At 42.9% G+C, this 17,078-nt stretch overlaps 1 protein-coding gene across 1 annotated transcript; it reads left to right on the top strand.

The window, feature by feature from the left end:
• Window positions 1–885: 885 nt before the first annotated feature.
• LOC137536130 (uncharacterized) lies at window positions 886–1,981 on the top strand. Its single transcript, XM_068258232.1, has 2 exons — window positions 886–995; window positions 1,099–1,981. The coding sequence occupies exons 1-2, from the start codon at window positions 886–888 to the stop codon at window positions 1,979–1,981; spliced, it is 993 nt and encodes a 330-aa protein (XP_068114333.1).
• Window positions 1,982–17,078: the final 15,097 nt, after the last annotated feature.

The following is a 17,078-nucleotide window of genomic DNA, read 5'->3' as shown; positions in this document are numbered from 1 at the left end:
TTTTAGTTATAAAGGGGCCTATTTATTAATAGGTAATCAGACCGTCACTAAACTGCATTTGTCACTTTAAATATAGAGCGTGCCATAGGTTACTTTAGAGAACAGTGGTGTTTATGCTTAAAGTGACACTCTGCGTCAAACTGCTGCTTGAAACAGTGTACGTTAATGGACAGCAAATTGTTGGATTTTCTACCCTTTTCTGGCTTAATGGTCACAGCTGCACATCAAGTAAGTAAACATTGTAGATCGCCAATTTAGGGCAATTATTGGATGAGGATCAAAGCTCTGACCACCACTATACATAATTTGATCACCCTTCACCACTATACATAATTTGATCACCCTTTTAGGGCCGGTTCACACGAACGTCTGCGCTGCGTCCGCGTCTATAAGCGTTCAACCGCTGAACGCCGAACGACACAAATCGTCATGTCGTTTGAACAAAACTATTTGCCTGCGGTTGTCAGCGTTCCAGTGAGCGTACGCGTTCAACAGCGTTTGGTAGCGTTTGATAGTTAGACGCCTGTTAAAGAGGAAGTAGTCATAAAAAGGGGCAGAACAACTGTACCTGGAAGTGGAAATTCGTCATAGGTTTGTACTTCCTGTACTCCTGAGTGATATCGACATTTTGTCTTTGAGCTCTGGTAGTTGTCCCCAGGAATTGCGTTTTTGACTTTCAATATGGATCAGTGTGAGGCTAGTCTGCTGCAGCTGAAGCTTCTTTCTTTGAGGATGCTTCTGATGAAGCGGTCTTCGCCTCAGAGGGTTGTGCGTCATCGTACATGGGTACATCCCATAACAGCTCAGAGGTCTACTAAGGGTGTCTTTATGGCCCTTTATAAAGACTTAAGAAGACACCCCGAGAAGTTTCACCGTTATGTTCGGATGTCTGTGTCGTCATTCGATGAACTCCTGATGTTGGTGTCGCCACTTATTCGGAGACAGCGCACCAACATGCGGATGCCGGTCAGTCCAGCCGAAAGACTGTTGCTGACCTTACGGTGAGTCAGGTTTTTTTTTGTTTATGGTGTTTGTTTTTTTATACTTTTGTGTCCAACTCGTATTTTTTGTGTATTTTAATACTATTTTCCTCCTCCTCCTCCGGTTTCTTGCTTCTGGAGAGTCTTTTGCCTCATTGCATTATCAGTTTAGGTTGGGAAGATCAACTATACATGGGATAGTGCATGACACTTGCCGTCGGATTTGGGAGGTACTCCAACCACTTTATATGCCAGAACCAACTGAGGATACCTGGAAAGAGGCAGCCCGAGGCTTCAAAGCCAAAGCAAATTTTCCAAATTGTGTCGGTGTCGTCGACGGAAAGCACATACGTATCCAGCTACCGACAGGATCCGGTTCTAAATATTTTAACTACAAGAAGTATTTCTCAATTGTGCTTATGGCTGTGGTTGATGCACAGTACAAGTTCATTGCAGTGGATGTGGGGTCCTATGGGAGTACTGCAGACTCTCACATATTCCGTTCCTGCAGTATTGGTCAGAAATTGTATGCAGGGGAATTAAATCTCCCCACCCCCTGTCCCATTGCTGATGGTGGACAGCCTTTCCCACATGTACTTGTAGGAGATGAGGCCTTTGCTCTGCATACAAACCTCATGAAGCCTTTCCCAAAGAGAGATTTGGATATTAGAAAACGTGTCTTCAATTATCGCCTCACTAGAGCACGAAGGTATGTTGAATGTGCCTTTGGGATTTTATCAAACAAATGGAGGGTGTTCCACTCTACACTAATCATGACACCTGATAATGTGGATAATGTAGTGAAGGCCGCATGCGTTCTCCATAATTATGTACGCATGAAAGAAGGCATTAACTCAGATGAGGTCCCAGATCATCCTTTCACAGACACTCAGAGTGTTTCTTGTAGAGGCAGCAATGAAGCCGGAGATGTACGTGGCAGATTTGCTAACTACTTTGTGTCTCGCGAAGGTTCCATACCATTTCAGTACAGCAAGATTTAAAAAAAAAATAGACATGGACTGTTTCACACCAGTGCTGATCACTGAGCCTAGTTTGTGTCTGTACCACAAGTCTTCAACAGAACTGTTTCCAACTAAGGAGGTACAGAGACAACACTTTACCTGGCAGGGACTGTTTCACACCAGTGCTGATCACCACCACCCCACCCCCACTGTGCCTAGTTTGTGTCTGTACCACAAGTCTTCAACAGAACTGTTTCCAACTAAGGAGGTACAGAGACAACACTTTACCTGGCAGGGACTGTTTCACACCAGTGGTGATATCCGGCAAACATGATTTTAATATGTTACAAACCAAGAATGTAGACGTATAGATTATGTCCAAAACATGTTTTTTTTTATTACAATGTATTATCACATTGATATCTGCAGTAAAGTTTTTTCTATAAACAACAGGTAAAAACTGTTAGATAAAATAGTTGTAAAGTTGTGAACAACATACTATATTTACTACTTGAACATACTCTTTTATATATATATATAATTGTGTTTTCCACAATAAAAATTTAGATAACATCTGTGGCTGCCTTGTATTTTTTTTTTATTAGCAGTATTGGTCATTGATTGTATGCAGGGGAATTAAATCTCCCCATCCCCTGTCCCATTAGTGATGGTGGACAGCCTTTCCCACATGTACTTGTAGGAGATGAGGCCTTTGCGCTGTATACAAACCTCATGAAGCCTTTCTCAAAGAGAGATTTGGATATTACAGAGTGTGGGTTTAATTATCGCCTCACTAGAACACGAAGGTATGTTCAATGTGCCTTTGGGATTTTATCAAACAAATCTCAGAGAGCTGCATGAGGATAGAGTGGCGTTGACCGGGGGGGCAGGGGGTGGTTGGACAGACACAGAGATCAGGATTGTCGTGTGTGTGCAGGCGGGGGGGGGGGGGGGGGGGGGAGGTTGCAGTTCCAAACACTCCACTAGTATATACTACCTGTATACAGGGGGGGGGGGCACTATATATACTGCAATTATATGGACGTATATACTAACTATATATATGATATATAGTATAAAAATGTGTATGATGGGACATTTTTATACCCGCATAGGTTGGAAGTATCGTAGTGGTGAAAAATTAGCATGTGCTTGCCCGGGGCTTCCCCAATCCACTGGCAGATGATCTGTCCATCGCCGCAGAGTGCCCTTCATGAAAAAATGTGCAGTGGCAGCGGTGGATAGATCTACTGCCAGTAGAATGAGGAAGCCCGAGGGCAAGTACATGTTATATTTTTCACACACTAAGAAATTATGTAATTTTAATAACGGTAACAATGGGACAGATAAGGGTACTGTCAAATACAGGTTGCAATAGTATGTGCACTGCTGAGACTATGTGACCAGGTCAGGCCCATTTCTTCAGCCGTGCGTGGCGTGCCACCGCCCGGGGCGCTGTTGGGTGGAGGGCGCTATAATGGAGGGGGGAGCCAGAGCCGCGGGGAGGGCAGCCCGACCTCTCCCTCCCTCTCCTCTCCCGGGTGCCCTCCGTGCTCCCCCCTCAGATGCAGAGCGAGCAGCCGGGAAGCGCTGTTTACAACATACCTCCCTGGCTCCAAGCGCTGCTCTCTCGCCGCTGGTCTGTCTCCTCTCTCTGCATAGATGCTGATACACACGCTGCTAAACAGGAAGCCGCGTGTGTATCCGCATCTATGCAGAGAGAGGAGACAGACCAGCGGCGAGAGAGCAGCGCTTGGAGCCAGGGAGGTATGTTGTAAACAGCGCTTCCCGGCTGCTCGCTCTGCATCTGAGGGGGGAGCATGGAGGGCACCCGGGAGAAGAGAAGGAGGGAGAGGTCGGGCTGCCCTCCCCGCGGCTCTGGCTCCCCCCTCCATTATAGGGGACAGCTAGCTATCTAATCTATCCTGGGGGCACCTACCTAATCTAACCTACGCTGGGGGGCACCTACCTAATCTAACCTACGCTGGGGGGCAGCTACCTAATCTAACCTACACTGGGGGGCAGCTACCTATCTAACCTATACTGGGGGCAACTATACTGGCTACCTATACTGGAGGCACCTACCTAGCTAACCTATAGCGTGGGCAACTATACCGGCTCACCTATGCCTGGCTACCTATACTGGGGTACCTATTCTTGGCTATCTATACTGGGGGGACCTATACTAAGTGCAACTAGACCTGGCAAAACTATACTGCGGGCACCCATACCTTGCTCGGGGGGGAGGGGGGCACAATTTTTACACCCTCGCCCTGGGTGCATTTTAGCCTAGAAACTGCAATGGACCAGGTAAAATTATATAAACTTAACGGAAAAAACTGGTATTCCACAACTTATACCATAAATACTATACTATACATACTATGTAATATACTAAACACCAATGCAGTACTATTGTAATACTCAGCAGTTTACACATCCTCAATTATGGGAGTTGAGGATCTGGACAACATTTGTAAAGAAGACCCTAGAGCCTCAGCAGTACCAAAATCCACAGGGGATGTTTGAGTAGGACCGCGCTGTGATCTTGAAGTATTTGCCAGTGTTGGTTGCATATAAGGAATACAGTGGCCCGGATAGTTGTTGTAAGAAAATGGGGTTTGAGATGAGGATGTGGTGAAAGGATACATGGCACTATAGTTTGAAATTGGGTTTTGATTTGATGCTAATGATTGGTTGAGAGGTGGAGCATATTGCTGTGTGTCTGGTTGTCTTTGCAAAGGAACATCTGGCTGTAGGTAAAGATCAACAATTTTTAAAAAATCAATTTTTAACTTCCCCAAATTGTGTTTTGGTACTTTTCCAACATCCAATTCTAAGGACTGCATAAAATAGGATATGTCATCTTTAGGCCTCATAGCATTTTCTACACAAGTTGACACCTCTTTAATCATTTTTAAAACTTCCTCATTATTACTATCTGTGGTTTTTTTGGCAGCACCTCTGCTTCTTTTGGGTGGGTTCACAGGGGCACGAGCAGCTACAGAAACGGGTGAAGATGGGGGAGGAGTTATAGCTAGCGGAGAGAGACAATCATCACCATGATCTTGATACACAGAGGAAGACTCTGATTGCTCCTCCACACCAACATCACATAGAGATTCACTTGCTGACTGTCCAGAAAACGAATCCTCAGGTTGTACAGAAGACTGACTGTCATGCTCTTCCTCCTCACGACGCACCGATCCCATGTTTCCAGAAGTACTATGGAAAACAAAAAAAAAAAAAAAAATTCGACCACATTCGCATGAAAGATGACATGACTATGGAGAAAGACATATTGATTAGGTGGTAATCGTTAAAATCACACTTACGCCCTGGTTTGCAGCGACGGAACAAGGAACATCAGGCTTTCAAACATCGGATGGAATTTGTATTTGGATGGAGCCTGCCCACTTTTGGAACCACGATGCACCTTCAAGTCTTTCTTGAATCTATCTCTCAAGGATTTCCACTTGGTTTTCACAATGTTCACTGTAAATACATTGAAACACCAATGTCAAAATTGTGCATAAATAGTACAACAATACAAATTCATACTTTCATCAGACATTACCACTCTCTTACCCCTTACCACACACCACCCTTCCAATAATAATAACAAAAAAAAAAAAAACAAAAAAAAAAATGCACTATACCAAATAAACCCCAAAAAGCTTTGGAAGACATGTGCAACAGCCTAGAGATAGCAAATGAAGCATGGTTGAACATGATGCATACAGTATAATAAGACAAATTTCCCCATTCTCAGGCCTAGCAACCTTGCACAACAGTTCGGCTGGCTAGCTGGATTGCACAAAAAGATATACCAAGGCTCAAGTTTTAAAAAACAATAGAACATTACAAATACTCGTGCACAACGAAATAATGAACCACAAAGTGTAAATTCACTAATTTTTTTCTTGGTGGCTGCAGACCGACGATGGTAATCAGGGAAAAAATACAGGCACACACTCTCCCATGCCCTGCTCTTCTGTATGTTGTTGCTGTACTCAGCGCTGCCTGTGTCCCATATAGCAGGCTTGTTCTGGATCAGGTCCACCAGTCTGCCCAGCTCCACAGTGTTCTCCAGAGACACCTGCGCCATCTCTCCTTCCTTCTGTGTCCTTAGCACTAGAGGATTATGGTCCATTTCCTGTCAACACCCTTCCCTATGAATTCTGGTCTATTTCCTGTCAACAAGATACCTCCAGAACGCCTACAACCTTCAACACAACCGTTCCCACTGCTTTCGACGGCGATTGTATGCGTTTACCGCTGACGTTTGCCAAACGCAGCCGCCAATAGAAGTCTCATGAGGCGTCCGAAAGAACGTCATCAACCTCGACGCTGAAAAAAACTCCCAAAACCGCTGCCAGACGATACTAACATAAACGCTCTCATAGAAATCTATTACGAGCGGTTAAAACGCGTCGTTTAAACGACAGAAAATAACGATGGCAGACGTTCGTGTGAGCCGGCCCTTAAGAATCTATCATAAAATTGGAAATCAAATTTTAAGTAGGGAACAAAATACCCCCCTCAACTCTTGCTTAATTATGAATATTTTGGTGAAAAGATAATCTTGCATGTGCCCAACTGGTTGCTTTTTTTTTTTTTTTTAAAGGACATCTGAATTGAGGATAGGGAGGCTGCCATTTTTGTTTCCATTTAAACATCTGATCTGCATGCTTTTACACTGTGGTGTTGCAGTAAACCATTTTACCACATTAGGTATCAGAGCATCAACAGGACAGCAAGGCAATTCACATTTGTTTAAAAGGAAATCAATGAAACCATATTACCCTCACTTCAGGTGTGACTTAATTATCAAAATATTTGATACGAAAAGATAAAACACAATGCAGTTGTCATAGGCACCAAACACCAACCAAGACAACAGTATTGATTGCTTGCTTGTAAAAGGTTTCAGACTGCTAAATGCAAAAGGACATTACGACAGATGTAACAGGCATGATATAGAATGAGATAGAAATGTGGCCTCCATTTTCACATCACTCCCGGATTACTCTAACAAAGCATCTTCATACAAGGATGCCTGCCAATGCCAGGGAAGAGTCCGTGCGGTCCATCAACATCAGGATAAAATGCTTTAGGACCAGTCCACACTTTAGATTGCAAAATCACTATCATTTTGCAGAGTGATTGTTTACATTTTTCATTGAACACAAACCCCCTTTTTGAGTGCTTGCAATTTAACATTTGAACGCTGATCACTGCATTCTCCACGTTTTGAATTTCCACAAATCACAGACGATGCAGTAAGATCACTGCCATATTTTATAAATTACACCATCGCTTTTCAATGCTCTAGTAATCGCCAGCAATTCAAAGTGCTACAGAAATCACTCGAAAAGCGCTTCAGTGTGAATGGGGCCTTAAATATACCAGAGTCGCAGCTCCGGTACAAAATCAGATACTTACCTTGAGAGGGAAGCCTCAGGATCCTATTGAAGCTTCCCTCACTATTCCTTGGTCCCCCATTGCTGAACGCACCTACATGCAGTTTGCCAGTGTGTACAGTCTGTCGTCAGGTTAATAAGGCTGGTTTTGACTGATCCACTCGGCGGATCGGTCAAAAACAGCTTTATCAGCCTGATGACAGATTGTACACACAGGCAAACTGTCAGAACAGACACCTCGCGGGGCAGGTCTGACGACTGGTAGCTTGTAAAGAAAAAAGTCAGATGTGTGTATGTAGCTTAAAGAAAACATGAACTGAAAATTAAAAGTCAAAATAAGCATACACAAGTCATACTTACCTTCCATGTAGTCTACTCCTCAGTGTCTCTCTCCTCTCCTGCGTCCTATTTGTTCACTGTGATCAAGGGAATTTTCCATCCTCCATTTTGAAAATGGCCATTACCCATAACAGCTTTCTGGTCAGCACACAGTTAAACTGTAACATCGCCCACTTGAGCCATAGGGAAACATGGACATTACCTGGTACATCAGTTTTCCTCTCCGTTATAACTGCCAGCAACTGATATATTTTAGATCTGACACAATGTTGTCAGAACTGGAAGGGATTATTGTCAGAAGAAAATGGTGAGCTTCTGAGAGGAAATGATGGCAAGGTAACTATGTAATGTTCATTTGAAGTTACCTCATGTGTTTATTTTAAATATTTTTACTCAGTACAGGTTCTTAAGTAGCAGATTTTGAACCAGAGCATGCATATATCATGACAGACTTCATAAACCGAGGTGTAGCTTATCGTTGATAAAAATTCTGTTTAGAAGTGGCTAGCTGATGAGGGCGTTTATAGAAGTTCAATTCTCTTTTCAAAATGTGGAGCTATCTTTCTTGAACAAGTACTGGATTAATTACGTAACCTATTAACAGCCACCTGACTTAAAACGTCCTTTTTAACCCTGTTAACAGCAACAGGACGTTTTAATAAGTTGCTCGCTCCCGCCACAGTTTACCGTCGGGTATCAGTGTTCCGTGATTGGGGAAGAGGACCAAGCGGTCCTCTGCCCAATCGCAATACCTGGAATGAATGGACATGACCACGATCAGCGGCCGCGTCCATTCATAAAACAGGAAGCCGTCACATCGTAACAAAATTTTAAAAAAAAGTAAAATTACACATACATACACTTATACACAATATTAATAAAATTAATAACTTAGACTTCCAAAGCCCCCCCCCCCAAAAAAAACACTTGTAAAAGAAAAATCAGTTTAAAAAAAATACAAATAGTTTTAGGGGCTCAGCTTTTATATTTTATGAGGGATTACTACAACTTTACTACATAGGGGCTTGTAATTACGGACTGTAAAAAAAACTGAAAAATTACACCTATATTTCAAAATTGTATACTGTTGCCATACATTGTGACAGGGACATAATTTAAAGAGTCTGAAGTGAGAATAAATCTCGCTTCAGACCTCATAGATAGCAGGGGCATGTGTGCCCCTGCTAAAACGCCGCTATCCTGCGGCTTAACGGGGGTCCCTGATCCCCCAAATCTCCTCCGTACAGCCGGGGAGCGCTTCCTGGTTGGGGCAGGGCTAACCGCCGCAGCCCTGCCCCACGCGCATCTGTCAGCGCGTATCTCCGCCTCTCCCCCACCCCTCAGTCTTCCTTCACTGAGAGGGCCGGGGGAGAGGCGGCGATGCGCCGCTGATAGACGCGACTGGAGGCAGGGCTGCAGCGTTAGCCCTGCCTCCAGGAAGCAATAAATCAGCGACCAAAAGATAACCAAGGTTTTCAGGGGTGAAGGGACCCCCGTTTAGCGGTGCAATAGCGGCAGTTTAGCAGGGGCACACATGCCCCTGCTAACTATGAGCTCTGAAGCGAGATTTATTCTCGCTTCAGAGTCTCTTTAAACAGTTTAATAATCAGGACAACTGGGCAAACAAATTGTGTCGGAATTAACCACAGGAGAACATTTAATTTTAAAACTATAATGGCCGAAAACTGAGAAATGATTTTTTTTTCCCATTATTTTTCCCGTTAAAACGCATTTAGAATAAAAAGATTCTTAGCAAAATGTACTACCCACAGAAAGCCTAATTGGTGGTGAAAAAATACAAGGCATAGATCATTTTGTTGTGATTAGTAATAACGTTATTAGGGAATAAAAGGGAGGAGCACTGACAGGTGAAATTTGCTCTGGTCCATTAGGGTAAAAACCACTTGGGGGTGAACTGGTAAAAAAAAAAAAAAAGCTTTTCTTTCGGATGGAATGCTTCAGGTAACAGAGTAAGATTATTGTGCAAATTTTCCTGTCCGCACAGAGTTCCACATTACAGTTGTGCTTGTAAGTTTACATACCCTGGCCTGGAAGAATGCATTTCTTGACCATTTTTCATAGAATATGAACAAAACATTTTCGCTCATGCTTAGTGGTTGGCTGAAGTCATTTATTGTCAAACAACTGTTTACCCTTCTGAAATCATAATCAGTAAAAACTACCCAAATGACCCCTGATCAAAAGTTTGCATACATCAGTTCTTAATACCATGTATTGCCCCTTTAACATCAATGATAGCTTGAAGTGTTGGTTGTTGTGGAGGAGGCTCTTTATCTTCTCAGACGGTAAAGCTGCTCATTCCTCCTGGCAAAAAGCCTCCAGCTCCTGTAAATTCTTGGGCTGTCTTGTATGAACTGCATGTTTGAGGTCTCCAGTGTCTCAATAATATCGAGTTCAGGAGACTGATGGCCACTACATAACCTTCACTTTAGGTTGCTGTAACCAATGAAAGGTTGACTTGGATGATACAAAATACACGGCTAAGTATGTCCCATGCTCAGCTTCCTGGCTGATAAGTGCAAACTTTGATAACTTACTGTGTTCATATTGCCATCAACTCTGACCAAATTTCCTGTGGCTTTGTAACTTGCACAGCTAACAATATTTGATTTGCAAAAAACACATTACTATACTGTCCAACAAAGAGACAAACTTTTAATATTTAAAAATAGTTACACATTGGCCTGTTTTAATACTGAATTAAATAGCATGCAGTGGGAACAAGGTCTAGGCATGATAGCCAATAAAAATTCCTGTTCAAAATCTGACACTGAAAATAGACATTGTAACCCAGAAAGAAAAAAAATGTTTACACGATCAGCCCTGGGCCAGTAAAAAAAGTCTGCCATTTTGAGACACGCAAGTCACTTCTGAATGCATTAACTTCTTGCCGACTGCTCCACACCTATTAGCAGAGCAGTGCGGCAGCACCAGGACCACTCCACGTCGAATGGCGTGAACGGCTGTCTATGGGGCTAGCAGGAGATCGCATGCACATCTCCTGCTTGGGGGGGCGGAGCTCCACCCTGCCTTCAGTCTCCGAACGGTAATTGCCACTCAGGAGACTGTTAGATGGCAAAACCGCCATCTAATTACTTTGTACAGCGCTGCGATCTGCAGCAGCGCTGTAATGGGGACAGCCGTGTGACACAACTGTCCCCCTGGGACACAGGGAAGCGATCCGCTGTGATAGGCTGAAGCCTATCACAGCCGATCGCAGTGATTGGCTGACCAGGGGAGGGAGGGGAAAAAAATAGTAAATTTTATTACAAATTTCATTTAATATTTACAAATAAAAAAAACAAACACTTGGGGGGCGCTCAGACCCCACCAACAGCGAGCTGTTGGTGGGGAGAAAAGGAGAGGGGCGGGGGGGAGGGGTTGAGAAGAGTAGTTCACCCCTGTAGCTTGGCCTTAAAGCTGCAGTGGCCATTTTAGCAATAAATGTCCTGGACACCGCAGTCATCAAGTGGTTAAATCATCACCAGAAGATTTTGCTACCAAGAAGGGAAGTATGCATACCAATATGCACTAGTCTGTCCAGTGGGGACATCACCTGTATTGAAGGTCAGTACTGAATCTTAAAAATCTTACACAGCTTGGAATTGGACTAATGAAATGTTGAAGCTGCTGCATTTCATTGGTCCATTTCCAAGCTGCTTTCAGATTTGCAGGTCATTCACCAGCCCCATCTGCATCACAATGTTTCAATCAGGATCTGGGCTACAGGCCCCAACATTCCACACTAGCAGCGAGGCACACTAGGAGCAGTCTAGTCTCTCACTTTGCTACTGGCAGGAAACTGAATGGAGGAAGATTACAACCAGGTAAGATTGTTAGATGCAAACAAAACTGGAGACAGCACACAAATGAATCAGCAAGCAAACTATGTTGGGAGCATACAGAGGTACACAAGACATGTTTCAGCATTGCTCTGGTACACTGGACAGGTTTCAGGCGTTATGCTGGGCATACACAGCTAGATTATTATCAATCGAGCCGCTGATGGCTCGATTGATAATATCCAACCTGTCCGATCACCGTGGCGGATCGATTCTGCGCTTGATCCCAGCAGGCGGACAATGGAAGAAACGAGCGGCTGATAAGGAAGAGCCAGCGGCTCGATTCCGGCGCATAAACGCACAGTGTATGCCCAAAACATGTAGTGTGTACCTCTGTGTGATCCCAATGCAGTTTGCTTTCATATATTGCATAGGTCAAGTGGAAAGTGTGTGATTTTCTTCTGTGTTAGATGACTAAAGTATTCCTTCACCCAAGATGTTCATTTGAACTGCGAATTGGATCCAGGCAGAGTTATTCCACACGTACAGTATGTGGAAACTAGTGTGCTTGAGGGAATCAAGTAAATCCCCACCCACACCAATAAAATCTCCACCTACCTCTCTCCGTCGCATTCTTCCTCTTCCACAATGCCCAATACTAACCTCCCCTTCTCCAATGCCTAATGCTGGGAACACAATGCAATTTCCCACCCAATCGGCGGGAATCATTTGCAACATGTACGATCCGTTTTTTGATCGAGAAAGGGGTCAATTTTGCGAAGGTATCATTGGAAAATCAATTCCTTTATCAATCGGAATTAGTTTGGACATGTACACGCTACAACTTCTTGTCAGATCACCCGTCGATCGCACGGGAAATTGCATCGTGTTCTCCCAGCATGACTAACCTCCACCTAGCAGCAGCACATTGTTAGATACCTTCAAGCAGCCTAATAGGACTAGCCGTGGGTGGAGATTTTAACAGGCGGTGCCACCATATGTGGGTGGAGATTTTACAGAGTCCCCTCAAGCACACTAGTACCCATATGTGGCCATAAGCTTGATCATTTACAGAAGTTTGAGGGTATTTTTTTTTTTTTTTTTTTTTTTTAACAGAGGAAGAACCTCCTGTTAAAGGATACCTGAAGTGAGAGTGATATGGAGGCTGCCATATTTATGCCTGCTTATCCGGTCTAATGCAGATTAGATGTTCCGGGATAGGAACAGTTAGGGCCCGTTTCCACTAGCGCGAATTCGCATGCAGACAACGCATGCGGATTCGCATAGGCAATACAAGTGGATGGGACTGTTTCCACTTGTCAGTTTTCATTTGCGTTTTTATGTGCAGGATTTTTCTGCACGGTAGACCCTGCAGAATTCGCCTGCGTGTGGAATGCAGGCGAATCGCAGGCAATGTATTTAATAGGGAAATCGCATGCGTTTTTTGCATGCGTTTTTTGCCGCGATTTCGCGTGCGATTTCGCATTGAAAGTAATGTAAATTGACACAGGCAGTGACATGGTTAAAATCGCATATACCCTGCCTATGCGAAATCGCATGCGAAATCGTGGCAAAAAACGCATGCGGAATCGCACCCGCATGCGATTTTGTCAGCGGTGATATGCGGCAATTCCGCACCGCACTAGTGGAAACGGGCCCTTAAAGTTAAAAAGTTGCATCCAAAAGAGGGTGTAATTATCGTAATATAGAAAGCAGTTATGTTAAGTGGGCAGCTGCAATTGAATTGAAATGTATCATATTGTTAGCGGGGATGAGAGGGTGTAATGGTTAGGCACCACCGGGGGGGGTCCTAGGGCTAGGCACCACCTGGGGGTTGAGCAACCAAAAAAAAAAAAAAAAAAAATGGTTGTGATTGTTCACACAACTGATAAGTCAATCCAACAGTTGGATTGACGTCTTATCAGTTGCGTGAACAACAGGAAGCAACTTTTTTCGGTTGTTCAACTTCTTTCACAACAAAAGTTGTTTGATAATTGTGCTGCCTAAAAGACCGCAGTTGAGCGTGTGTATGGGGGCTTAAGTGTTAGGCACCACCAGGCGAGGGTTGTGTGCGAGAGTTGGGAGAGGTTAGGTCATAGTTAGGTTTATCATTATTGTTAAATATACCGATAATGTAATACCTCAATTATACTGTTATTATTGTTTTTGTTATTTAATGTTGTGCTTAATTTACCGATATTGCTAGTAATATCGTTATTTAATGCCACGCCTAAATTAGCTGGTACCTATTTCAAATGTATGCTCTGAGATCGAAGACTGACTAGATTACCCACATGCTTGTTTTAGGTATGCAATTCAGACACTAATAAAGCCAGAGAGATCAGGAGAGCCAGTTAACTGGTTTCGTTTAAAAGGAAACAAACATGGCAGTCTCTATATGCCTCACTTTAGGTTCCCTTTAAGGCCATGTTCACAGTAGTGCATTGTGAATTTATGGGGGCACCTAAATGCAGAAAGTCACAGCAATAGTAAGTTTATGCACCCTTCACAGTGCATGTGATGTGTTAGGATCCAACACACTACAGTACCCCAATGCACTCCATGCAGTGCATTATTGCCCAACATGTGTTAAGAGAGGCAGCAAAGCATACTTTCATTGACTGTATGCATCCTAAAGGTTAAAGTGATCCTGAGCTGAAGCACGGGATCAAAATCAGAGCCATACCTTAAAAGGAGGCAGCCTCAGGATCCTTCTATAGAGGCTTCCCTCGCACATTTGAAGCCCCCCATTTTTGAGTACGGTCCCCCCTCCACATTGCTGCCACGTAGCTCTTCATTCTCAAGCGTAGCTGTGTGCTAGCCATGCAAGCCTGCCCTCACATGTGCAGTAGCATGGAGCCTGTGGCTCCGGCTAACTGTGCAGATGGGCTGGGTCAGCTATTGCACAACCACGCTGGAGGAAGGGGAGCTACATGGCCCAGATAGGATTAGTGACAATGCCTTGTCGCTAATCTTCCGGGGGCCACGCTCAGCGACGGGGACTACAGAGCACAGTGGGAACCTTCAATAGGATCCTGAGACTTCCCTCTCTAAGTATCTAATGTCATACCCGAGCTTCGGCTCTGGTACACTTTAAATAACGTGGTGCAACTTTTTGTTCCAGTGCATTGCTTTACTGTTTTTACAGGGAGCGAGATGCAGCTTCCACTGTTGACAGTCTAAATCATTGTGTAGCAATGTGTAGTGTTAACAGAAACACAAATACATAGAAATGAAATATATTTTAATACTTTACTTAAAAAAACACGAAGAAACATTTAGTAATTTTACTTTTAGATGCCTTAATAGTAAACTTTCTTGGGGAAATCAAGAACTGCATAATGTACATCTCATAACAGTAGTACCCAAAAGTTACAGTTTAGCAGCTTCATTGTACATATTTAGAACATTGCATAGTATGCAGCAGTCTATGCTATAAAGTGCCATATAACCTAGGCTCACATCAATCTTGCCTCAGTTTTAATGCATAAAGTTACGTACCATGTTACGTACTGTTCTGTAAATGACACCACACAACAATTCATACAATGATTCATGTGGCCATATCCTTCACAGCCCAGCTTACAATAAAGCCAGTTATAAATTACTAGTACCAATAAACCTACATATATTAAAACGTCACTAACAATTATTGTGATGTAATACATGTGTGGGGTGTATGTGTAAACCTTTACAAAATGTGTAGTGCAATCGTAAACTACAAATCAGATATTTAGTGTAATTTCTTGAACCTGTGTCAATTTTTAAACATTTTCTAAGCTATCGTTACAAAGAAAAGGGCACTGAATGGGAGAGGCTAGATTTTACCTCAAGAATGACTTGTAACTCCTAACAAAACTAGATCTCACTGACAAATTTCCTCACAACATCTGTCAGGTAGCGTACTCATAACTGATGCGATCCAAAGAGCATCCAATGACAGGTGATCCTTATAAAGCTGCCATTGAACAGTACAATTTTCTCATCAGATGGGATCTTTCAATGTGATTTTTATTATCGAAAGTAATCGGAAGGTAATTATCGATTGTTTTCAAATGGGTTAATTAGGGCATTTTCATTACATTTTCTGTTCCAAATGATCCTAGAATAATTTCACATCAATTTTCACCACAGTGCAAAATTCTGTCCAATTCGATCATAATAATAAAAAAAATAAAATAATCGGATTGAAAGATCGCACCTGATGAAAAAACTACCATTAATGGGCACCTTAACACTTGGAAACAGTCAAGTCACAAAACATCTTAACTATATTGCTAAAGCACAAAACTTGTGATGTGTAAAAGTACTGGACTGGTTTGCTGCACACATGGGGAGGCTTTGGATTCTTGATGTAAGCCATGTAAGATCTCCTCTGCATTCACTTACCCCACACACCCTCCGAAAATGATCGCTGCACAATGTAAAGCATTGCATACAAGCCTCTATTGGTACTATGGCTCTGAGGCTGGATTGCTGAAGGGTGGGTGAGCACTTTGCTCAGTCACAGAAATTAGGGTACCCACTTTCTAGCATGTGACTGGAATCTTAACAGCTCCCAGGAGAACAGACAAGGATTAAATATTTTCTTCAGGTACCAAACTGCCTAAATCGTGGCAATACATGTTCAATGTTTTGAGACTTGACAAGTCCACTTTAAAGAATAGCGTTATCCATAGAAACAGAGTCCAGCTTTCAAATTAATGAAAACAAGCACCTGACTGGTTGCTATATAAAACTCTTCCATTAGCTATAAACAATACCATTTTCTGGGCTAAGTCAGGCCAAGCAAAGTGTAGCACGCTGTAAAGCTGATAGTTTAGGTGCTCATTCTCAAACTAAATCTTTATTTTCCCACAAAACCCTTTTATACATTCTGTCGTCCATACTAACCCACGTTCTAACCCTGTGCTCCCATCTATCTCGCTATAAGCCCCCCCCCCCCCCCCCCCCATCCCCACCTCACCATTCCCCAGTGTGTTACATAGGTGTGTTCAGTGTTTCCATTTATTTTTGTACTACTGCTATTGCTTCAAGCTAAAAAAATAAGACAGTCACACAACATATATAGAACATAGAAAACAAAGTAGAATGTGCATCTGGGAAGACATTCCAGGTGAAGTGTTTCTAAAAGCTTAACTAGTAACAAAAAAATTCATAAATAAACATACACAATTTATTATTACCCCTCAGTGAACAGACTTAAAACCATTTTACCCTTTAGGTTAATATTACGCAGAGGGCTCAGGCAGCCATGCATAGTCTGTTGTGATCAGTTACATATAAAGACTTCTGAATCAGATGTAACCCCCCCCTTTAAAGTTTGTCAGTGTTTGTCTATTAAAAGGCAATTCATGGCAATTCAAAGCTGCAGATAAAACCGTGTTGACCTATGTAATGCCTGACATTAAAACAAGCTGACATTCACTGTAAAACAAAACACTACACTTCAGCCCTTTCAGAGTGGCTTTGAAAGCTTAGACAAGCAAGTAAGCCTGATCAGAAGGCTACCGGTCACCAGCTGAAAGTGGAATGACATTTAAAAGAAACAGACAAGTGCAAACAAAGCAC

Source organism: Hyperolius riggenbachi, chromosome 1, assembly GCF_040937935.1.
Source record: "Hyperolius riggenbachi isolate aHypRig1 chromosome 1, aHypRig1.pri, whole genome shotgun sequence".
Lineage (NCBI taxonomy): Eukaryota > Metazoa > Chordata > Amphibia > Anura > Hyperoliidae > Hyperolius > Hyperolius riggenbachi.
The sequence above is the reverse complement of the archived record's forward strand: the minus strand, read 5'-3'. Positions and strand labels throughout refer to the sequence as shown.